At 39.5% G+C, this 24,586-nt stretch overlaps 1 protein-coding gene across 1 annotated transcript; it reads left to right on the top strand.

Moving 5' to 3' along the window:
* Positions 1-19,483: 19,483 nt before the first annotated feature.
* On the top strand, positions 19,484-23,022 carry mnx2a (motor neuron and pancreas homeobox 2a). Its single transcript, XM_078262776.1, has 3 exons — positions 19,484-20,079; positions 21,232-21,392; positions 21,683-23,022. Exons 1-3 carry the CDS (start codon positions 19,611-19,613, stop codon positions 22,019-22,021), a joined length of 969 nt encoding a protein of 322 aa, XP_078118902.1. The 5' UTR covers positions 19,484-19,610; the 3' UTR covers positions 22,022-23,022.
* The last annotated feature ends 1,564 nt before the right edge of the window (positions 23,023-24,586 follow it).

Genomic DNA, 24,586 nt, shown 5'->3' with positions numbered 1-24,586 from the left:
TTTTTTGGGCAAAGAAAGCCCTTATTTGGGTTGCACGCCACAGAAGTTTGGCAAAAAAAAAAATGTTTCACTGGTGTTTTGTAAAACTGGGGTAAAGAGTTGAAGATGGATGAGAAAGGAAGGGAAAAAAAATAAGATCTTGGTGGAGCACAAGAGACTTATGTATACCAGTGGCTATGTTGTTGATGATTGTTCTGCCTGTATGTTGATATCAGAGAAAATGTCATAAGAACTTTGTGACGGGCTCCAGCCTCAACAGGCCTGGACTCATCAATTTTTTTAAGCTCTCCTGGCTTTCAGCAGACGGCTTCGAATTTGAGATAAACTGGGAACCTTTGGGCTCGGCCTGTCGGATTTAGTTTCTCTGAAGAACTTAAATACTGCACTTGTTTTCACCTCGGTGTAACCAAAAGAGGATGAGCTGAAAAAGAATTTGATTGTTTGTCATATCTCTCTCTCTCTCTCTCTCTCTCTCTCTCTCTCTCTCTCTCTCTCTCTCTGTCTCTCTCTCTGAAACGAACCGTGGGCAGTTGAGTCAAATGTAATTTGCTAGATAATTGTAAAAACCACTTTGTTATCTTACTGTATGTGCCATTGAACAGGTCCCGTGACTTGTCCCGTGTCAGTGTACAAATACAAACAGAAAATCCATGTAGGTGATGGACCTTGTTCTTGACAACATCATTGCCAAAAAAATGTTTGAATAGGGGATCTTATCAGCCTGTGGTGGCAGTTTTCTTGTACGTTTTGACAGCACTACAGCTTTATTTCCATTTACAAAGAGTCATTGTACACTTAATTCATATCCTTAACTCATAGAACGTCATGTTGCACCCAAAGAAAGATCCTCTCGCTTTTTGAGGGACACGATTTAGATACTGACAAAAGCAGAACAGACATCCCAGTGGAAGGGAAAGTACCTAACCACGAGGAGCGAAAGGTACCTCCAACTTCCACAATGTCTTCACCAGATTCAAAGCGTTCTCTGGTGCAAAGCGAAACCCTTGATATTGATCTTTTCCTTTTTGTGTGCAATAAATAAAATGCTTTGTCTTGATTATTCTCTTTCCAACAAAACCATAGTGAGAACCTATAGCAGTCGCCCTCACTGTACCATATAAGCTGTACATAGGCTCTGTAGCTGGTAACCCTGGCATGGTCAAAGGGTTTCTCTTAATATCCTAATTTTTATTGCAGTGCTTGTGAAATAGCCGTTGTTGCCAATGCAGCTTGATTAACTGTAGTGCTTGACCCACTCTGCCCTAATGTGTATTTTGGGGAAAGACCAAATATTAAGCACACATGACAATAGATCCTTGATGTATCTGTAGAAATCGAACACGATACACCTTCTAGTACGCTCATGTACACATATTTACACACAAGCCAAATTTGATTGTCAAAGAAGCAATAGCGTGCTATATTTTCAGGTATGTTGAATATAATCTTTATTTGGATGTACTGGTAGTGGGTTTTGTACTGTTTATTTCTAAATCGACCAGATGTTTCTCTGACGTGTGAGGGAATAACACAGCCAAACTTGGTCTAGTCATGTTTTGCGATCCAGGGTACCTGGGTTTGTAAGTTTTGTATTTTTTTATGTCACACACCCACACGACACAGGGACTTGAGAAATCAGTTGTTGCTGTCCCTTGCACGAGAACGATCGGGCTGAATGCCCATTTTTGATGTATTCTCTTCCATGGCACTGCACAGTTTAAATGCTGTTATGCTAACGTGACACCTTCCTCCCCCTCACCCTCTTCTGTTTCGTATTTGAACAATGGCTAGAGCTGCAAAAATGTCTGCATTCTTGTGTGCCTAATGTTAACCTGTGCTAAGAGACACAACATGGAAATGTTTCAATAGAACTCAGTGTAACATTTACAAGTAAACTTTTTTTTTTTTTTTAAATTAAACAAAAATCTGTAAATGTTGTGATTCTGTGCCTTTTTTTATTTATTTTATTATTTTGATATTTATTCCAGCATTGCTATTCATCCAAACCTACCCATGAATGGAACTTCTGACCCTAAATCAATACTGAATGAAGGTTCTTTTCATGGAGGGCTCTGTGTGCAGCCAACAGTCGAAATCAGCCATCAGAGTATTGAATCTTACATTCCTGTGAGGGCCTTGATTGCTATTTATCAGCAGTATCAACAAGGGGTTGGCCGGGACTGAAAAGTCTTATGGGGGTTGCTAACATTGATGCTGGACGGCCAGGCCTTATACTTAAGCAGCTGGCCAGATGTTTTCCATCACATCTGGGGGAGAGCTGTCCTAGGGTTAAATTCCGCGGCTTGGGGAGAGCTGCCGGCAACAGGTCTCCAGGGAGCAGCCCTCATATTGAGCACATAGTGGTAAAAATAGCATACCATTTTGGGCTGCCCAGTACCCGGTTCCCACCACTCTGCAGGCTGGGAAAGGAAGGAGGAGTCCCAGCCTCCCTGTAGATATTCAACCCTCAGTGGGAGTTGGAATTGTACAAAGCACAATCCCATATACTGATTAACCTGTAGGATTCGGACAGTGATGCAGATCAGCATCAAGTCAGCACAACGGGGCAAGAGATCCTTGTTGTTGCACCAGACGATCCACAGCAAAATAAGGAGTTGCATACTAAAGTACAAATATTTATCAAATTAGCTTTATTCATCTTAGATTTGATGGATATTGGATCTGCCGCTTTGAACATTCAATTGAGTTTTATTTGTGAAAGATCAGAATTATATTAACGTATTCTACTGAAAGGTGAACATATAGTATCTCACAGAGCAGGGGCAAATGGGAGGTAGAACCATGCTGCTTTTGAGATTATGTAGTCTTTGGTGACATCCCATGGATTTAAGATGACATTACAATAAGAAAGATGGAGGGAGGAGGATATACAACAGAGAAGTTGTCTTTCTGCTAGGCTCATTTTAAATAAGTGTGTTGTAAAGCAAACATATTTTCTTCCCTTTCAGCAAGTTCACTGTATTTTACATGTAATGTGTAATGTAAGACTATAAATGAAGCATCTGTAAACTGTAATAACTTGATATACTGTATAATTTTGGAATGTTACATTATCATTTTGTTATATATCTAGTCAAAACTGTCAAAATGTTTTCCTGAATAAAGCAACATTGATTCAACTCAAAACCATTTTCAAAATAAATGCCTCAGTTGCCATGCAGAACCCCTCACAGAGTATGTTTGTTAGTGAGCAGGCAGATGGAGAGCCTAGCATGTAGAACTCTCCTTAGGGGATTTCACATCCTGTCCAAAATCAGCTGCAGTGAACTGTAGTGCTGCAGGCAATAAAGACAATGCAGAAAAACATGTACAGTTAGTGTACTGCAGGTATGGAACTCACATGACAAAAAGATGTTGGTTCCTGCTTGTCAAATAAGGTTTATTCAAACTACATTATTGCCAAAGATAAATTACATATTTACAGTACATTATATTTCACACAATGAAACTAAATAGATAATCACAAGATACCAAATACACTTAAAACACACACACACACACACACACACACACACACACACACACACTCTTTTACAGGTGTTCAGTCATCAATCAGAAACACTTACTACAGAGCTTGTTTTTCTTAGTGTATGGCAACGTCAACATATTTTGCAGCTAATATTACATAATGATTTTTCTCCCTGTAAATAGAGCAGTTTCTGAGGATTGGGGAGATGTATAATCTCAGAATATATATACAGTACATATGTACTGTATATATATTCTGAGATTATTATATTCTGAGATATATATACTCTACCGGTCAAAAGTTTGGGGTCACTTAAAAATTTCTTTTCCACTCCATTATAGACAGAATACCAGCTGAGATCAGTTGCATTGTTTTTTTAACCAGGGCAGCAGTTTTCAGATTACATTCTGTGCTTACATAATTGCAAAAGGGTTCTCCAATGTTTTCTCAGTTAGCCTTTTAAAATGATATCAGATTATTAAACAGAATGTGCCTTTGGAACATTGGATGAATGGTTGCTGATAATGGGCAATGTAGATATTGCATTAAAGATCAGCCACTTCTTTCTACAACAGACGAGAACCCTTTTGCAATTATGTAAGCACATAATGTAATCTGAAAACTGCTGCCCTGGTTAAAAAAACAATGCAACTGATCTCAGCTGGAATTCTGTCTGGAATGGAGTGGAATGGAAATTTCTAAGTGACCCCAAACTTTTGACCTGGTGTCCACTCAGTCTGCACATTGTCAACGTTTTAGTTTTTTTCACGGTGGTCAGGTACTCTTTCGCCATGTACTCTTTGTTTAGGGTTGATTTGAGATGATTTTTGATGATGATTATAAAATGATTTGTTGTCTGTCCTGAAGCCCTGGTGTGAGTTTGGGCAGAGCTTCAGGACCAGCTGGCAGAGAGGACTCTTATCTCTGTTCAACTCTGGCACTGAAGAGTCTTGTACTGGCAGGAATGGGGGTCTGGTCACTAGGTGGTGTTTGTAAGATATGATGACTCGCTTTTGAACTTTAATTAATTATGGGCCAAATTAATTGGCCAAGTTCTGCAGTATGCTATATGTTTCTGCACAATTCTGCATGTAGGGCTTCCAGGGGATGTTTTTTTTCTCCCCATTTTGGGAAGTCTTGGTCTTAGTCAAAATGTCCAGTGGAATTGATGATCAAGCCTAAATACTGTATGTAGTCTCTCTCTAGTAGTCTCTCTCTCTCTCTCTCTCTCTCTCTCTCTCTCTCTCTCTCTCTCTCTCTCTCTCTCTCTCTCTCTCTAAAAGCTGTCTGCTAGGCCTGACATGGCTGGCACTGCCACTAGACTTTGATGTCATTGTGTAGTTATGTACTGTTGCACAGACACTAGGGGCCAGTCAAATTCAGCTTGTGGAGCCAACAATAGCTTCCCTTTGGAAGCACTGATTTTCAGAGGTGATTTGAAAGGAAAGAATTTCAGCTGGCCCAGGGGTCTTTTGACAGCTGGTAAAAAAAGCTGTGAAGTAAAACAGTTAAGATGTTGCTTTTGTCCGTTTTATATAGGTGTATTTGATGTTGACATGAGATCTCCTCAAAAAGTCCACGTGGATAAACGATCAATTAGTTTCTCATCAGGCTTTAATGCATTTACGTTTTACATTACCAGAGGAGGCTTTTAAGTTTTTTTTTTATTGCCTCTCCCACAATGCAACAGTGTGAACGCACAACTATGTTAATCATGACCGATTGCACTGTAGGGTCACCAAGGAGACCCAAATAAACCAAATAACATTAAACCAAGGAAGCTGTCATTTTTATGCCCTTGGCTGATTACCAAAGGTTTTTCCAAGTCCTGAATTTACTGCCGTCCAGTGTCAATACGATCAAAGTTCAGTGAGAACATAATGAATCTCTAAATTCAACATCCAGCCCTCCATCCCTCCCACCTTTCTCCTTCTCCCAACCTTTCTTCCTTTCTGCCATTAATTTAATGTTGCATATTATTAGAGATGAAATCTTCACGAGTAACCTCCTTTCTACATGAAATATTGGCTCATGAGATATTGCCTTATTGTGACTTTACTGTTTTGATTTAATAAGCATATTGTCTGCCTCTTAAAGAATAATTCACCAGAGACATCAGAAGCATTTCTCTGACTGTGCTCTCAAACCGTCTACTCTGATGTTGTTTGTAGTCAGTGTTCCATCTTTTTTAAGCACTTTGGTTGGCAATGGCTGCAAACACCAGCTCCAAAATATAAAGAGCTATTGGTTTTCAGAAATAGAGAAAAGATCAATTACTTTCTGACTGTCTCACACTGTGAACATTATAGTTTTTGCAAGGCAGATACATTACAATCACATCCTACGTATGCTGGAGGTTAGTTAACCGTATTGACTGCATTGAGCTGTCAAAGCATCAAGGCTGATTTCATTATTGAGTGAGGGAGTTTAGGATGTACATGTCAACACATTGGCCACCAGGCTGCTGATTTACTTTGACATTAAATCTATGCTGTGATTTAAAAAAAAAAAAAAAACACCCATCAACACCGGAAACAAACTATCTGTCATTAGGAGAAATTCATTTTGTGTCTTCATTTGGGATTAGGTGAATGTCTAGTTTTGGTGGTCATTTATTAGTGTTCTCATCTTCTTTAGTTTTGCCTTAAACCATGACGTTTTTAAAACCAAGTTAAGCTGCACAGATTAGGGCACCTGGTTAGCTCACCTGGTAGAGCGTGTGTTCATGTATGGAGGGGCACTCCTCGAAACAGTGGCCATGGGTTCAACTCCAACTTACAGCCCTTTGCTGCATGTCATTTTCCCCTCCCAAGTCTAAGCTGTCCTATACAAATAAAGGCCTAAAATGCCCAAAAAAGAATCGTTAAAAAAAGATGAACAGAACAACTTGCTGGTCAATTCTCCAAACAGTTGATTAGCATACAATTTTTGTTTTTTTATCTTACATTTCCAAGCGCAACCATACCATTTTTTTTTTACTTTTTCAATTGCTCTTCATCATGAATATGCACTGTGAAGACTGATATTGACATAAAGACACAGTCCCAGAGAAGAAGAATACAGACATGAGGCAGCAATAAAGGCAGAAAGGCAGGGACACCCAGAGACGGGGACAAACACACAGAGTATTCCATTACTGGCCACTGGCAGTGTGTCAGGCAGTCTAGAGGGAGGGACAGGGGCTAGAAGAGGTCTGATTAATGAGTGTTACTGGGTGGTGGAGAGTTTGTGTCCCCACTCACCCTCGTGTCACCAGCATACTCAATGGCTTCATCAATTTGTAGCCATTATCACGTCAATAGGCAAGAATGGAGGGAGGATTGAGAGGAAACAAGGGGGCTTCTGCTGCACCATCTGTGGATAGATGAACATGGGTTAGCAAGGAGTGATCACTTCAGTAATCTCCTATTTACATGTACAAAATGTGAAGTTATAACTGTCAGTTTAATATGGCTAAATGTTTATTACTAACTAACAAACACATATGCTACAGTGTGGATTGTTCTATGTGCCAAGGTAAATTATATTACAAATATATTACAATATATAGAAATAAAAGCTTACTTTAGCTGTTATATAATTGCAAATATTTGACATCTTAAGAACCTCGCACACCTTCAGAGCAGTTCACTATTCTAATTAATAAAGTGGAGGAGTTTTTAAAATGTAAAATATTTGTTGGCTGGAAACAGTGGATTTTTCCTGATGCATTGTAAAAATACCAGCTTTAGTTTGTGTGAGTTTTTGTGCCCAAAACTAAAAGGTTTAAGAGATATGAACTGAGCTTTGGTGGTCGTATCCACCAACAAAAACCCCTTTTCTGGTAAAGTGGCTTTTCTACTTAAAAAAAAGAAGAAACAAGGGTAGGTAAACAATTCTTTTTCTGCTGAAGGGACACTTGCAACACTAAGTTTGAACGAGTAAAATAAATGGTCGCTATCTTTTTACATAATTATCTTTGCACCTTCAAAAATAATTGGTTCTGTCTGTGTGTTCAAGTTAGTATGTGCATGTACGTGTGAACACAAGCAGCTGCGGAACTGATATGGATAAGCAAATAGCTGCACACACATCATTAGGTGCTCATTTACAGACATTAGGCAAGAACACACAGGCATCTAAACAAGCATGTGTGTATCTGCTCACCACCCCACACCTGTGAATGTAGGAAATTGCAGGCATCTCATGCAGGCCATAATGTTGCCTAAATGAAAGCTAGTATTTTCCTCACAATTTACTCAATCCTTTCTCCAATAGTACTGAAGCTTCTATTTTCATGTCCAAGTCCAAAACATGTAAGTTAACATAACAAAACAAAGGCTAACCATTCCCTGAAACAGGTAGGCTATAAACCAAACCACAATCGTTTTGGGCGGCGCTAAGCGCCGAGCGGCGCCATGGTGCCACTGCAAAATAGCCTCGGGATGGTACTTGTTAGAACATGTGTACGTTCAAAAGTTGTTTTAGTCGTGCAACAGAAAACTCAGATTGGACAGATAGTCTAGCTAGCTGTCTGGATTTACCCTGCAGAGATCTGAGGAGCAGTTAACATAGTCCTCATGAATCCATTTAACATTACAACACAAAGAAAGCAGAAGGTAATGGACATCCAAAAACGGTCATCTGAAAAGAATCACATCAGGCGGAATTTCCAGCAGAACGAGAGCAATCCCGGAGGTGGAATGTCGTCAACATAGACTATGTTTTGGAGGCGTAAAACAGACTTTTCAGTGAGAATAATAATTCCTCATAAAGCAGTTTATATGGCCTGTAATGGCACTTATCAGTTCAACAACAGTTTTTTTTATTGCATATCACTGTAACTAATTAAATTGTTCAGACTGTCATTAGACAAGCAACGTCTTGGGTGGGGGCATAGAAAAGAAGCCCAGGCAGGTTAGAGCCAGAGGAGACACTGGCAGAAGGTAGAGCAAAACAAGAAGGAGAGAAGGTGTAAAGACAGGACGAGGGGGGATCAATTAGGGAAATGAAATCTCATCGTCAGCATGGGACAACATAGATCAAGCAGTGACAGCCACGCCTCTAAGACCGTCAGTCCCGCCTGTCAGAACGACCAATTAAAGCAAAGCTAATCCCCCTGTTAACCCCTGGATAGTCTCTCGAACACAAACTCCTCCTGTATAAACTCGGTCAATCAATCAAACACACACAAGCACATGAACACATTTGCCACACAGTACATTTTAAAACTCTATTTCTGTGTGTTAAACACATCCTTATACCTAAACGACAGTATAGGTTAATTTCCTAAGACTCCCAAAATGACACATGCGACCGTTGTATTTACTACCGCAAAGTGGCGGTTTAATCATGTGACTGTAATCATGTGACCATTCTATTTAATGTAACGGGCGCAGTTTTAAACATTGTGAAATGGAGTTGAGTTTAGGCATTTATATGAGAGTTGCTCAGTGGTGCATGAAGCCAAAAATGTTCAAGTGCCTGCGTGTAAAAATACCCTGATGATCGGCACTGCTTCCGCACTGTTGAATGGGGATCAAGTGATTTAATATGCAGCTCTTTTAGGCTTTTTTAAAAAAAAAAATATTTTATTGGACCGAATGGATGTTTTGTGCCGCTCAAAGCAGCACCACTTCCTGGGGGCCTGAATTTAGGGTATCAGGGATTGGCTTCAAATGAGTCACGTAAAACTACTAAATTAAGGACTTAACATGAAGTCATGGATGTCATTGCATCACGGACTAGGGTCCGTAAAACTTAATTCATTTTAAAATGGCATTTAACTTTTGGTTTCATACAGGACACCAACCCCGGTCTCCTGGGTGAAAGTCCTGTGTTTATTTGTTTGACTCACCCACCAGCCCAACCTGCCTTCTTGTGGCAAAATTACGAATCCCACTATGTCCACGCCAAGACCCTTTGGCACGGCCATAGTGGTCGATAGGTTGGGTTTAGGCATTTGACCTTGAGTGGTTAAGGTTAGGATAGCCGATTGGTCAGAGGATAGGACCTGAACAAATGAGGTTACGTTACCTTGCGTAAGCATGGACACCTGGCCAATAAGTGCTATTGAAAGGCAGGTCTTGGCGTGGCCATAGTGGGATTTGTAATATCGCCTCCTTGTGTGGAATTTGGTCCACACAAGGTCTTATACTTCATCACCTCACTTCCTCGTTTACTCTCACCATGAGAGGTCGCAACCTGTGAGAAACTTAATTGTGGGTCTTTATGAGCTTGCATGATCATACTATTACTCTCCCAGACATTTAACCTTTCTGTCAGCATTTTATGAGAAAGAATTTCCCTTATGTTTAAATGATCTCTTTAGCTAACATACAGAATTTAGTTATTGGATTTCAGCTTTATGTTCCTTCAAATCAACAGAAGTAGCATGGACAATATTTCAGTTTACACCATGGCTGAACAAGACAAAAGCACTATGTAGCTATACTAAATATCTTTAAAATACGATCCAGGAAAAAAAGATGTCATTGTAGAGGACACATCACCAATGTTGCTTATTGCCTCTTTTATCCAAATTGCTTCAAAGCCATAAATCACCATGCAGGTCATTTCAGTACTCTATTACATACAGGCTAAAGCAACATCCCCACAGACTATAATGCAATGACTTCAAGAAACCTGTAACACTCATTCCCAGAGTTACAACATTCTCCCTGCAGCTTTTTCATTTAATCGACCTCACTTAAACAATACAGGTTCTTTTTTATTTTAATTCTTTAGGTGCTAGAGAAATAAAAACCAGGAGAGGAGAGGTGATATGGCAGTGTCGAGAGAGGTGGTGATAAAGAATTATGTGTTTCCCCTTTATCACCTAACCCTAACCCTTTTACACACGCAAACATGCAAACACATGCACACAAACCGATCTGATTAAACCCCACAAACATGGATTGGTGGGAGTTTCCGTGGACCACAAGGCTAATTGAATTGTCTCCACTCTGACAGGATGAAGGGTTATGGAGAGAATGATGAGGACTAGATTAAACGAGCAGGAGTAAAACTCAAAGAAAAGATGCATAGAAAGGAAGGGAGTTGTCATTCAGTCTGTCCTTTGTCAGAGGTTTATAGTCATGTCTGAATACTCAAGAATACAAATGTAAAAGAGGAAAATGGTGTTCTGTCTGTCCTGTATGTGTCTATGCTGTATGATTCCCCGTCTTTTTGTGGATAGGGACGGCAACGTTTGTCGGTCGATCCTCCACTTTGGTCCACACTGAAACATCTCAGGAACCGTTTCATGAAATACCGTGGAAATTCGTACAGATATTCAAGGTCACTAGAAGATGTAGCTTCTGACTATGAGCTCCGCTATCAGGTTCATTTTTGTGTTTCAGAGTTGACAACTGTTTGGACTGGATTGCCATGAAGTTTGGCACACGTGATCTCACATTTCTCTTTAGCATCAACATTAAGTAAAATGTTGTGGGAAGACAGAGAGTAAAGGAGTGGATCCTTTAAGTGGTGCTTGAAAAACAGTGTGAAAACCAAGGCACTCTTGTTTGAGAAAAAGTTTAAAAAGCCTTCATTAATACGGCTAATGCATAGCAAAGAGTAAAAAAAATATGCACCAACATGTTGTGGCCCACAGGCCTTCTTCACGGGGACTAACCCAAGTCAAATTAAGTCAAATTGAATTGAATTTATTGCCGCAGGCTAACAAGGCTCTGCTTGATATGCTGTGATATTATTTTTGCAATCAAGTACTTTTTTTAATTGACTAATCTCACCTAGTTGACTTGCGCCAACATCCACACTATGCCTATCAACAGCTGAGTCTAGTGCTATCCAGTCTTGCAGGAATCTTGCTTGATTTTATCACTATGTTCAACAATTACTTGTTTTTTTATATGTACAGTAGACACTTACCTGAATGTATTTGGTACTTGTACACTGTAACTTTATTATTTGTAACATTTGGAGGGGAGATTTGAGATTGACACTAGTTCCTTCCCTCGACTAGATTTGGAACTTTACATGAGGGTTGTGAGTTTGTTTCAATTTGTTGAAGCCTACCCTGAAGAAAGAAAAGACTCCTTTAATGATGATGCCACAAAAATACTTAAAGAGTCAGGTGCCTGTTGGTACTTTTTGTACTTTCAATATATTGTATATACAGAGGAAAATGGTTTCCACTCACGCAAAATCTTCTTACAGAGAAGACCCATTTAGTAGAAGGATTTAAACTTGTTTACAGCCATCATGTATTTGCGTTAAAGGACGGACACATTTGGGTAAAGAGTATTTTTTTGGGAACATGACCCTGCAGAGCAGTCTGGGTGTCCCACAGAGCAACAGATGTTTAACTACTCTCTGCAGCCACCACTCTGCCGCCCCGTCACTGCTGCTGTCTTTGTGTGTTAACCAGCTCTACGTGTGTCTGTCTCCTCCTCTCATTCACAGATCACTGTTTAGGACTAATTAGCTATGTGCCTCCTTTCCTCTCCCCCTCCACTTCTACCCTGAAGCCTCATCTCATTGTACTGTCATCTCACCGTTTACCGTGCTAAGTAATAATCATCCAATCTCAGCTCTCCTCGTGCCTCCCCCCCTGTTCCTCCTCTGCTCCTCCTCCGCTCCTCCCTCTTGTCCTCCTCATTATGGCCCGGTCTCAGTTGGGACGGCTGTCATCAATCAACTCATTTCTTTTTTTTTCACGACGTTGAACCTTGCAACCCTGAACACCCACCCCTGCTCAACCAGGAAATGTTCTATTCCGTTGCGGTCCATTAGGCCAATCAGAGCAAAACTGGAACATGACAATAGATACAACAATAGCAACCAAATGCAGATATTAGACTAGAAGCCACAATAGGACACAAGCAGCAGGAGAACAACAGGCTTTATACTACTCTATCTGTTGGGGATTTTTTTCCAGCCTTAATGTTTCCTGGGATACATAGTCATGTTTTACTTCACTATCACACTGGCCCTATTAATCTGTGTCGCTTACAACAAGGAGGGTCACTAAAGTCACTGCCATGGTTAGTTTTTTTTGGGAAAAATCTCTGACACAGGAGTTCATTCTATGTATGTGTTTGGCAGCAGCAAAGTTCACAGGAATAAACAGAATATGAGCTTGAGTAGTTAGTATGAGCAGTAATAGCCGTCATGGCTGAAGAAAAGAGTGGTATCAACTCAAACTGACATTACATCAACAGAAAAACAATTCCATATTGTCTCAATGAACGTGAATATATCCAACTGAAATTTCCACTGTGATATCGCACAGTAATCATTAGTGTTCACTTTTGGCATGAAATGACATGAGCTACACAAAGATTGTGCAAACATAAAGATTCTTTCTTAAAATGTGATTGCTTTCAGAGCCAAATCTGAGTGGAAATTGATAAAATTATGTATTTGGCTTATCTGATTTTTTTTTAGAAGTTGCCACTATTATTACATTGATGTTATGCTGTATTGCACACACACAAAAATAGAAAATCCATCAAATTCATAATAACAAGTTCTTGTACTCAAATTAGTGAAATCAAATTAGTTTTGATTTAGCCTCTCCCATATTCCTGTGCACCAGACATGCAAGAATGTGGTAACCTTTTTGCCTCTTAACTATAGAGGCCTGACAGAATCGCCCACTAGGCTAACCTCTCTCACATTTGTGTATGAATAGAAGCAACATGAATGGTTCTTTTACAGCTGATGCTAGAGAGGAGATTTGGCCTCAGTAGTTCTTCTGTCTCCCAGACTTGCTCTTGTCTATTTTGCTGCTGTGGTCTGTGTGTGTCTGTGTGTGTGTGTGTGTGTGTGTGTGTGTGTGTGTGTGTGTGCTTACTTACTGTAGAGTTGCGCCTCCTCAGAGTGCATTTTCACAAAAAAAGACATCAGAAGAAGACCTATAGTGTTTCCTGTGATTAAATACACTGTAAATCCAGATTTAGTTGTAATTCAACTTTTTAGTGATCACTACTTATTCTTTCATGTTTTGTTAAAAAAAACATTCATTACTAAATAATCATCTTAAGTATGCAGTGCACAGATCATTTTAAGCAGAGATAGCTAAGGATGTTAAGTTTCTGTATGGGAGGGGCGGGGTCGTTTGAACTGTTCTGCCTGGAGCGGTGCAAAGGCTCATTCTGAACAGTTTCTGTCCTAGTTAAAGTGTGTTTTATAATGTTCTGTTAATGTTGGGTGTGCATTTATGTTATCTGGGTTTTAGTTTTGTATGGTTGACTTAGTGTTTATCTACATTTATTGTTACACCATGACCGAGACCCAGATGGGGACTGATGGGGTCTGGGCAGTGAAAAAGTGTTCAGTGGACTATATGCAGATTAGAATGTAGAAACTCTATTTCCAGAGTGAACATTTCATTTTAGAAACAAATGTATTGAATGCATTGTTTTTAAAATTATACTGTTATAAAGAAAAACACATACTTATACAAGGCAAGGCAAAGTTATTTATAGAGCACTTTCTCATAGACAGAGGTCATTCAAAGTGCTTTACAGGCAGAAACAACAACAACAAATATTAAATATTAAATTGAGTTATCTGGAGAAGAGTCTTTAACTTGATTACAGTTGGTGCTTGCCTTAGATCCAGCGGAAGCTGATTCCAACAGTGGACAACATAATGGCTGAAGGCCGTTTCACCACTCCTGGAAAGAACTCTGGGCACCACCAACTGACCAGTACCTGCTGATCTGAGAGACCTACCAGGCTTGTAGTCAATATATTTAGGGCCTAGACCATTGAAAGACTTGAAGGCAATAAGTAAGGCCTTGAAATCGATTCTGAATTTAATCGGAAGCGAGTGCAAGGAAAGTATTTCTTTAGTAGATATATAGCCTAATGTATATATATAATTTTTCTTTGCATGTTTAACTTAACATGCTTGTTTTAGACAACAGGAGTCCAGAAAAAAATAATTGATGTTTACTAATGATTTTTAGTAATGACTACTAATGTAAACTTGATTTGTCTACTACATCAACATACTGCTCTGTTAATACAATGTGACCTGTAAGTTTCACCTTGTGTAAAAACTAAGACTGTTTAAGGCAACGGGTTTCCACGCAAATTTCTAGTAAAGTCAACTAATTTGGGATAACAGTGTAGTAAAATGCCAACTTGGATGACATTTAGGATTATTGTAAATATATTTAGTGGAATTGACCACCACAAAAGCATCCATGTTAATGTAACTGGAGTGTAGGCTAGATAAGAACACTATGCTTTTATTTATAAAAGTCCTCGTTAATTAATTCTGACCAAGCAAAACTCAAATACTTGTCAATTCAAAATCAGTGTTAAAACTATAAGAAAGAAAACCTGTACTTTCGTTATGCATTGGGGCTCATATTGCTGCTGAGAACATCCAACTAGAGAGCTAAAGAAACAGCGCAATATCAGGTGAATGCTAACTGATGAGATAGCCACAGCTAAAGCTACATTTACTTGTACGTTTACATCCCCCCCCCCACAGCTGTTATCTGTATATTTATTATACAAAAATATCAATTGAGATGGAGCGACATCTTGGTGATTTAGTTTATTATTCAAAAAACCGTCTCAGCATTTGACTTGTCATATAATCACATATTCAAATGTATTAGATTAGATTGTAATGTTTTCCTTTTTTTTAAGACTATCTTTTGGGCATTTTAGGCCTTTAATTTACAGGACAGCTGAAGACAGGAAAGGGGAGAGAGGGGATTGACATGGAGCAAAGGGTCTGTGGGTCAGAATTGGACCTGCGGCCGCAGCGGTAAGGACTGAGCCTTTGTACATGGGGCGCACGCTCAACCAGGTAAGCAACGAGGGCGCCCAAGATTGTAATACAATTTAATAAAAATAAATAAATCATTTATCATAGGCTATTGATTTCATTATGAACATTAACAGTATGGGCAGACACCTAGCAAAAACATTTGGACTTCTAATAACCACAATAAAAAGTTGATTAGACCTACTTAAACAAATTAGCTAAAAGGGCCTGACTTCCGACCTCTGGGATAATACATGCTGCTGTAGATGAAAGAATTCCATTAATCAGAAAAGATATAGATAGTTCAACCTTAGTCTCACATTGCCAGACCTTCCTCCACAGCGCTGCGGAGGAGGGTCTGGCTAGTCCACACAGCATTCCGAGATGGGAGAAAAACCGTGCTCTGGTTTATTGGCATTTCTTTAAACCAATCACAATCGTCATGGGCGGCCCTAAACTCTGCTTGGAGCTGCTGCAAAATAGCTTCGGGATGGAACTTGTTTTGGTGGAACGTTTATGTTCAAAAGTTGTTTTAGGCGTGGGAGAGAAAACTCAATTGGACAGATAGTCTAGCTAGCTGTCTGGATTTACCCTGCAGAGATCTGAGGAGCAGTTAACCATAGTCCTCAGAAATCCACCGGAGTTTACATTTCAACAAAGAAAGCGGAAGGAAACGAAAAGAACATTGGCGAAAAGACATGCATCCGGCAGAATTTCCTGCGGCACCGGGGCAATCCCGGAAGTGGAACTTCGTGGCTATAGACTAGTTCAACCTCAAACAGCTGATAGCTCCATCTTCAGATCGGAGTACATTACTGTACAAGGTATCACAGTATGACTGCTATCTATTTGTGAGTAGATATACAGTCAGGTCCATAAATATTGGGACATCGACACAATTCTAATCTTTTTGGCTCTATACACCACCACAATGGAGTTGAAATGAAACGAACAAGATGTGCTTTAACTGCAGACTTTCAGCTTTAATTTGAGGGTATTTACATCCAAATCAGGTGAACGGTGTAGGAATTACAACAGTTTGTATATGTGCCTCCCACTTTTTAAAGGGACCAAAAGTAATGGGACAGATTAACAATCATAAATCAAACTTTCACTTTTTAATACTTGGTTGCAAATCCTTTGCATTCAATTACAGCCTGAAGTCTGGAAGGCATAGACATCACCAGACGCTGGGTTTCATCCCTGGTGATGCTCTGCTTGTTCTTGGGGCATTTTCCCTTCAGTTTTATCTTCAGCAAGTGAAATGCATGCTCAATCGGATTCAGGTCAGGTGATTGACTTGGCCATTGCATAACATTCCACTTCTTTCCCTTAAAAGACTCTTTGGTTGCTTTCGCAGTATGCTTCGGGTCATTGTCCATCTGCACTGTGAAGCGCCGTCCAATGAGTTCTGAAGCATTTGGCTGAATATGAGCAGATAATATTGCCCGAAACACTTCAGAATTCATCCTGCTGCTTTTGTCAGCAGTCACATCATCAATAAATACAAGAGAACCAGTTCCATTGGCAGCCATACATGCCCACGCCATGACACTACCACCACCATACTGCACTGATGAGGTGGTATGCTTTGGATCATGAGCAGTTCCTTTCCTTCTCCATACTCTTCTCTTCCCATCACTCTGGTACAAGTTGATCTTTGTCTCATCTGTCCATAGGATGTTGTTCCAGAAATGTGAAGGCTTTTTTAGATGTTGTTTGGCAAACTCTAATCTGGCCTTCCTGTTTTTGAGGCTCACCAATGGTTTACATCTTGTAGTGAACCCTCTGTATTCACTCTGGTGAAGTCTTCTCTTGATTGTTGACTTTGACACACATACACCTACCTCCTGGAGAGTGTTCTTGATCTGGCCAACTGTTGTGAAGGGTGTTTTCTTCACCAGGGAAAGTATTCTTCGGTCATCCACCACAGTTGTTTTCCGTGGTCTTCCGGGTCTTTTGGTGTTGCTGAGCTCACCGGTGCGTTCTTTCTTTTTAAGAATGTTCCAAAACAGTTGATTTGGCCACACCTAATGTTTTTGCTATCTCTCTGATGGGTTTGTTTAGATTTTTCAGCCTAATGATGGCTTGCTTCACTGATAGTGACAGCTCTTTGGATCTCATATTGAGAGTTGACAGCAACAGATTCCAAATGCAAATAGCACACTTGAAATGAACTCTGGACCTTTTATCTGCTCCTTGTAAATGGGATAATGAGGGAATAACACACACCTGGCCATGGAACAGCTGAGCAGCCAATTGTCCCATTACTTTTGGTCCCTTAAAAAGTGGGAGGCACATATACAAACTGTTGTAATTCCTACACCGTTCACCTGATTTAGATGTAAATACCCTCAAATTAAAGCTGAAAGTCTGCAGTTAAAGCACATCTTGTTCGTTTCATTTCAACTCCATTGTGGTGGTGTATAGAGCCAAAAAGATTAGAATTGTGTCGATGTCCCAATATTTATGGACCTGACTGTAAATAATGCCATCTAAGATTTGGTAACCTTTAAGTTGCAATTGAATTATCTTCATGTTATTAATCAACTAAAAGTAAAGAGATTTAAAAAACTGTTATGCTTCATGCTTCAACGTATATCCTAAGTTGCTTTATGGACTTTGTAGATCAAACATGACTTTCACCACTAAATGACAGAACAACTTTTCTTGTTGCTTTTTGTTTATGAAATAGATTGATTGCATTTATTGTATTCTACTTCATATCCTGACAGACCCAAACAATTGGTTATGTCAACAGCTGCATGATAACATTACCAGATTAACAAATGAGAAACATGTATTTACCAAGTATCCAGTCTGACCCCTTTCTGCAGCCATTTGTTGATGTGAATACACCTATGTGTCTATGCGATTCTTAATAAGGATTGATGATGGAATTTGTGAATTATTAACCTGTGTCTCCTGTGAGATGACTTTAAACATGGAACATCATAGCCTCTTCATGCATATGTGTCTGTATGTGTTAAATGCAATACTGTATCAGTACTTGTGAGTTCATTAAACTAACTCTACAATGGCTGTTATTACAAAAAAAAAAAACGTTGTGCAACACGGAGAACATTGATTTCTGAAGACTCCTAATGCCTAAAACACAATCATATTAATAATACTCAATCATTTGCCTTAACGGTCATGCAGTATACACACATGCCTGCACACACACACACACACACACACACACACACACACACACACACACACACACACACACACACACACACACACACACATGCACCCATAGGCCGTTAAGTTTATATGTTGGGTAGTTCAGCAGGTGTTGGTGTGTTTGTCTTTGAAGTGAGAGCAGTTTGTTTTCCCAGGTCTCTGACAGTCTCTTATCAGTCCTGTATAAACCAGCAGGAAATCACCTCTGGTAAAACTGTGGCAGATAGATGCAATTTGGACACTGTAAATGAAACTGAATAGGTCCAACTGAAGCCTTAGATTGAGGCAACTTTCCAGATCAGTAAGGAATCATCTTAGGTTGACAGGAGGACAGTAATGTGTGAAATGTTGTGATGCACTGTTGCAACCAACATATGAAAAAAGAGTTTCATCAAATTACGGGCTAATATGTGCACACGTATATCTCACTACCTTTTTGTAAGAATCCTTGCATATTATGAGGTACGTCTTGATTAACTAAACGCCAGACAACTGCTACAGGATTTTGTCTCACCTGTGTATACTTTGTGTGTGGCTGTAGTCGGCAGGGAGAGAAAATGAGTTTGCTCTCTGTCAGTTTACTGCCCCTTTATCTGCTCCATGGTGTGGTGATGACCGATAATCATAGCAGCAACCACCGATAAGAGCTGTTGGATTTCTGTCAACGTTAGCAGGCAATAAAATTTAATGAAGACTAGTTGTAAAATGATGAATTTTGTCATCCCTCTAAAGTGAGATTCAAGTAATTAACGCAATACAGTTTTCAATTGTGTCTCACATTTGAATACAATGTGTGTGTGTTTGTGTGTGTGTGTGTGTGTGTGTGTGTGTGTGTGTGTTTGTGTGTGTGTTTGTGTGTGTGAGACAGTGTGTTAACTTTGCTTTATTGACTAGTTTAGAATTCAACATATACTGCAGATGCATGAGTACACAAATGGCGATTAACCCTTCAGAAGAAAGAGTTAACCCTGCCCCTGCCACATGGCTCTGGCCAATCACAGCAGAGCAGACTTTATAGCGCTATAGTAATTTCTCCTTGGAGTGAGTGAAGTGGGTTTAACGCACAGGGCTTAAGTGGAGTGGGTCAGAAAGAAGACATTTCTTCAGCAGTTTCTTTAGAAGTTTCTCTTAACTTTTAGATATTATAGTGTGTTCAGATATTAGAGACACTTCACTTCAAAGTTCATCGTGGGACAGAATGATTACCACCATGGAGAAATCTAAAAACTTTCGGATTGATGCGCTACTGGCGCACGACGTGGAACAGAGGAGGGAGAGTGATGGTGCGTCCCCGGGGTTGTATTACAGCAGAAGCCCCGGCGGCAGTCCGGTTTCAAACCGCGGCTCAGAGACGCCCTCCCCGCATCCAAACCCAACAGACTGCTCTCCTGCCCCGCCAGGAGTCCTATCCAAAGCCCAGCTCTTCAGCTTGTCCCAGTCAGGTTTCACTGCTCTGCACCAAGGGGGTCTCCTCGGAATGCACCCGAGCTCCATGTATCCTCTAGCGGCCCTCGGAGGCCAGCACCCCGCCTTCGTGTACCCCGGTTTCACACAGCTGGTCCAACCTTACCCTGAGCAGCTGAAGGGCGCCACCATGGCCGCGACGCTGACTCTGGAGCCGTGGATCAGAGCCGGGATGATGATACCCAGACTCGGAGAATATGGAGGTAAGCGGATCTCCCTGTCTCCTGCAGTTATGAACTCTATCATTCTTACTTCCTATAACTTAAGATGGTAAGAGAACCAAAATGCATCATTAACCACCTCTGAATTTGTGACAAAAATGACATGGATGATCCAAAGGTCATAGTTGGCTAAGCTTTAAAAGAATAGTGATAATATTGATAATAATAATATTTGTCTAATAGTAATAATACTAAGGCTAATACTATATTAAAGAGTACTATATTTATATAATTGTAAATAGCCTATTAAATATTTCTCTTCACAACATTTATTTAGATTTGTTTTGAAGACGTGCATGCATCTTTTGTTTGTTGTTATTATTTCATCAAATGCATATTTAAAAAAAAATACATTTAGGCTATAGGTTAATTTACTTACAAATCTGTTTTTTTTATTCTAAATGGTATATAGGTATAGGCCTACTACAGCTTAGACCTAATTAAAATCAAATGGACCATACCTTTGTTTCCCTTTAATTAAAAATGTTATTAAATGTATGCCAATCCTGTATGTTTTTGTTGTTGTTCACTCTCAACAGCCAGTTTAATAATGTAGCCTCCTAACACCTGTGTGTTGGTATTAGGTTTGAAAGGACCGTGCCATTGATATGCTGTCTCTTAAGGACAATATCTCATAAACAATAACGCACAGCATTTACGGTAAAGGTAACACCTGAAATAGACCTACTTAATCAATTGATAACATTTATAGTATTTTCATTAAGGAAATGGTCCCCCTTGATGGTTTATTACCCCTCCATAGCAATATCCTCTCACCACGGCCTCACATCATGGCAATAAATGTTAACAGGCAGAGAGAAAACAAGATATTAGGCCTACAGGCAGGAAGACAGACAGGCCTAGGATCCAACCAGTGAATTAGGGAAACCAAACTAGAAGATTTTTTGAGGATTTGCTTGAAGATTTAATAGAAACATTTTTGTCAAATTAATATTTTCTTTCTTTTTGTCTTTCTATCACTTGTAGGCTACTGTTTGCCTACGTTGATTATAACCCAATAGCCATAATAATAGTATTAGAGGTATTGTGCTCTTACAGAAAAAGATGAAAATGTAAATAATGACAAATGCACAGAATAACCCCTGTGTGCCTCTCTCTGTTTGCCCCTCTCAGCCCCGTCCCAGGTAGGTTTGTTTGGGAAGTGTCGGAGGCCCAGGACAGCTTTCACCAGCCAACAGCTGCTGGAATTAGAAAACCAGTTCAAGCTCAACAAGTACCTGTCCAGGCCTAAACGCTTTGAGGTGTCCACTTCCCTCATGCTGACTGAGACTCAGGTGAGAGAGTCAGAGTCTGAAGGATGTAATGTATTGAATTATTGGAACATTATTTTAGTGTGTGAGTGTCCCTCTATCCCCATCATTCATAGTCTCTGTCAAGTTATTAAGCTTATACCACCATCCTTATATAAGACAGGGTAATGGTGTCCTGCTTCATTTTTTTTTACATTATTCTCCTCCCCAGAAACGAATACTTTAAGAGAAGAATGACACATGTTTTGCACCCTGATCACACAACTAAATATGTTTACACTGTGTAACATCATTCCTGTTATTTTTCACTATAGGTCAAGATCTGGTTCCAGAACAGACGTATGAAGTGGAAGAGAAGTCGCAAAGCCAAGGAACAAGCAGCGCCACTGACACACACAGAAAGAGCTGGAATGGATTTAGACACTGCCAAGCCTCAGAGTGATTCAAACAGCTCGAGCCTGGAGGATGAAGAGGAGATAGAAAGGGATGATGAGGATGAAAAAGAGGAAAGAGAAGTGCTGAGGGCGGGTTCTTTAGGCTCTGTAGGCTTCATGAGTCATGCTGGAGAAGGAACAGGAAACTACAGCTCTTACTTAGAAGAGGAGGAGCAGGAAGAGGGAGGCCCCAGAACAAGAAGTGGGGTTTTCCCATAGTTCTAAAGTTCAGCATGCCTTAATTGTGTGTCTTTTTATATTTATTACCCTTGAGCAGACAATACACAATGCAATCAGGTGCACAAACATGGTGGAATGAAGTGGAGAACTAAATTTTCACACCCCAACCCATAGTGCCGTGTCTGTACCTGAGCTCCAAAATTACCAAAAGGGTAAGTTGACATCTGCACATTGGGCTAGGTATGAAAACTGATCACATCCAACCATAATAATGCCACCTTTACCTGGACATGTAATGGTTTAATGGTCAGTAGTCCATCTGAGTTATCAGAGAATCAAGTCAGATTCAACAAATAATTCTGACGTATAAGGGGCATTTTTGTGCATGATTTACTTGTGATTTAAACAGTGCAAATACACAGAAAGCATGTTCCTGTCCTCTCATCTGCAATAAACTGATTTATCTATAAATATAAAACTGTATGCATGTATGCATGGGTAGGGTGGGACAGCACTTTCATGGAAGGTAGTGGATGCAGAGAAAGAAACATTAACTTGGAGACCCGTGTTGTAAAGAGTGTCAGTGTTACATTGTTATCAGCATCCTGGTCTGTTACAAATGCTGGACAAATATTCCACCAATATTTGTAACTTTTCATATTTTAAATTGTTAATGAGACAAGACGTAACAAATAATGGATTTATTTTCACCCAGTTAAAGATTTAGGGCATTAGGGGTGGCAAAGAAAAAAAAAAGCTATATAATTGTAGGCTACTTTTTTACTGTGTGGTCATGGATCTTTGTTGTACAATATTTAACTCTTTGTTTTGTATTATCTTGTTGAAACTGCATGTTATATTTAGTTCAAACCACACATCCACAAAGACATGGCTGCATGTACTGTATGGTATTTGAAATTTACTGTTGATATGGCATTTTCCCTGTATTTTGTAAACTATTCTCATATTAAGTGTGTTATGTTGTCATTGTCAATATACAGTAATTTAACATTATAGAATTTAATATATTTTACTTTTAAAGCAATAATAGTGTTTTTTGTCGAGAGGAATAATTTGAAAAATAAAATTGAATTAATGTGTGTGGAGTCCAATAAGTTCAGTCTATAAAGGGATATTCATATTTGTAACGAGGAAGTAACGTGTGTGACTTTCTGGTTGGAGGGTGAATTATTTGGTAGTGTCGTTTATTCATGGACTTGTGGCTACTTGTAGAGCCTATCATAACTTCTTAATAACTCTAAAGCATTAGTGATATGTAATACGATGTTAGGTATTACATGTCATAAATGACAGGGCTCTCAAGTGTCACGCATTGAACGTGACAGTCACTCATTTCGGTCTTTTGTCACGCACTCCCGCCACACATTGTATTTCTCACGCGGAAAAACTATTTATGATATATATTTAATATGCCGCAGAGCCCATAATTTCTCTGGCGCGCCGCTCTCACTATGGAACTGGCAGTAATCAAGCGCGTCTCCCCTGGAGTTCTTAGTTGAGCCTGCCACTAATCAACCAATCAAAAAATAGAAAGGGGCTACACAATAGCCAATCAGAAAATAGCACTATTGTATCTGGGTAAGATTTAACGCAACAACCAATGAAAATAAAAAGCATAGAGCAGCGTACAGACACTTTGTCTCATTCAGAGACCAGAGTCTCAAACGGGGCTCTGTGTCTGTCAGAAGGTCTGAGATCTACCGTATCAGCAGAGCAATCACGTAATGCAGAGCAGACTATGGTGCAGTAGATTATTTTCTGAAATATAGTGACTATTATAACTTCATTTTTCTCAAAATATCACGACTCCTCCAAATCTCAGAGAACACAGATATATTTTGAATGTGCACAAAGTTTTGAACATGAGCAGAAATCTTGCTCAAACTTAACAATATTACAGTCCAGGTTTTTTTTTTAATAAATTAAAATGAATGAATGTATCATTGAGGTGAATAATTGTCATATGCACATTTAGGGAGGTTACTTCCTCAACAAAAGATGCAAAAGAGAAGGGAAGAGTACTAAATGATGCCTAGGCGACGTGTGTGGTGACTCATATATAATTAGAAAGTCTGAGCCTTATTGCAATATATTCCATTATGTTTTTATATTTGGATTGTAATCTGTTTCCCTTTACATAAAGATATTTCCACCATAAATTGATTCAGAAAAAGGTATAAATAAGTGCATACAAATTCACCAGAATGTAGGAAATGAAGTGTTTAATGCTCAAACTTTTATGGGGGAGGACCCCCAGACATCATTAGTCACCATGCGGATAGAATGTCACTCTTGCCTGTCTTCAAAACTTGAGAGCCCTGTAAATGTAAACACTCCCCAGGTTTTATAAATCCATACAACCAGTTTGCGAATTGCATTTGTCCATCCTCAGCTGCCGTAATTACTATGGTGATTTCAAACAATTGCTTGTTGCCTTGGTAACGCCGTGGTCGACAAACCTTTGACACCCATTCCGCTGACTGTTGGAACTAAACTAAAATGGAAAGAATATAGAGTTGTGAGCTTTATTGTTTGGCATTTAATAACCTTTATAAGGTAAGTACACGTTTGTTAGACCAGGAA

The sequence above is a fragment of the Sander vitreus genome, chromosome 11, assembly GCF_031162955.1.
Source record: "Sander vitreus isolate 19-12246 chromosome 11, sanVit1, whole genome shotgun sequence".
Classification (NCBI taxonomy): Eukaryota; Metazoa; Chordata; class Actinopteri; order Perciformes; family Percidae; genus Sander; species Sander vitreus.
The sequence above is the reverse complement of the archived record's forward strand: the minus strand, read 5'-3'. Positions and strand labels throughout refer to the sequence as shown.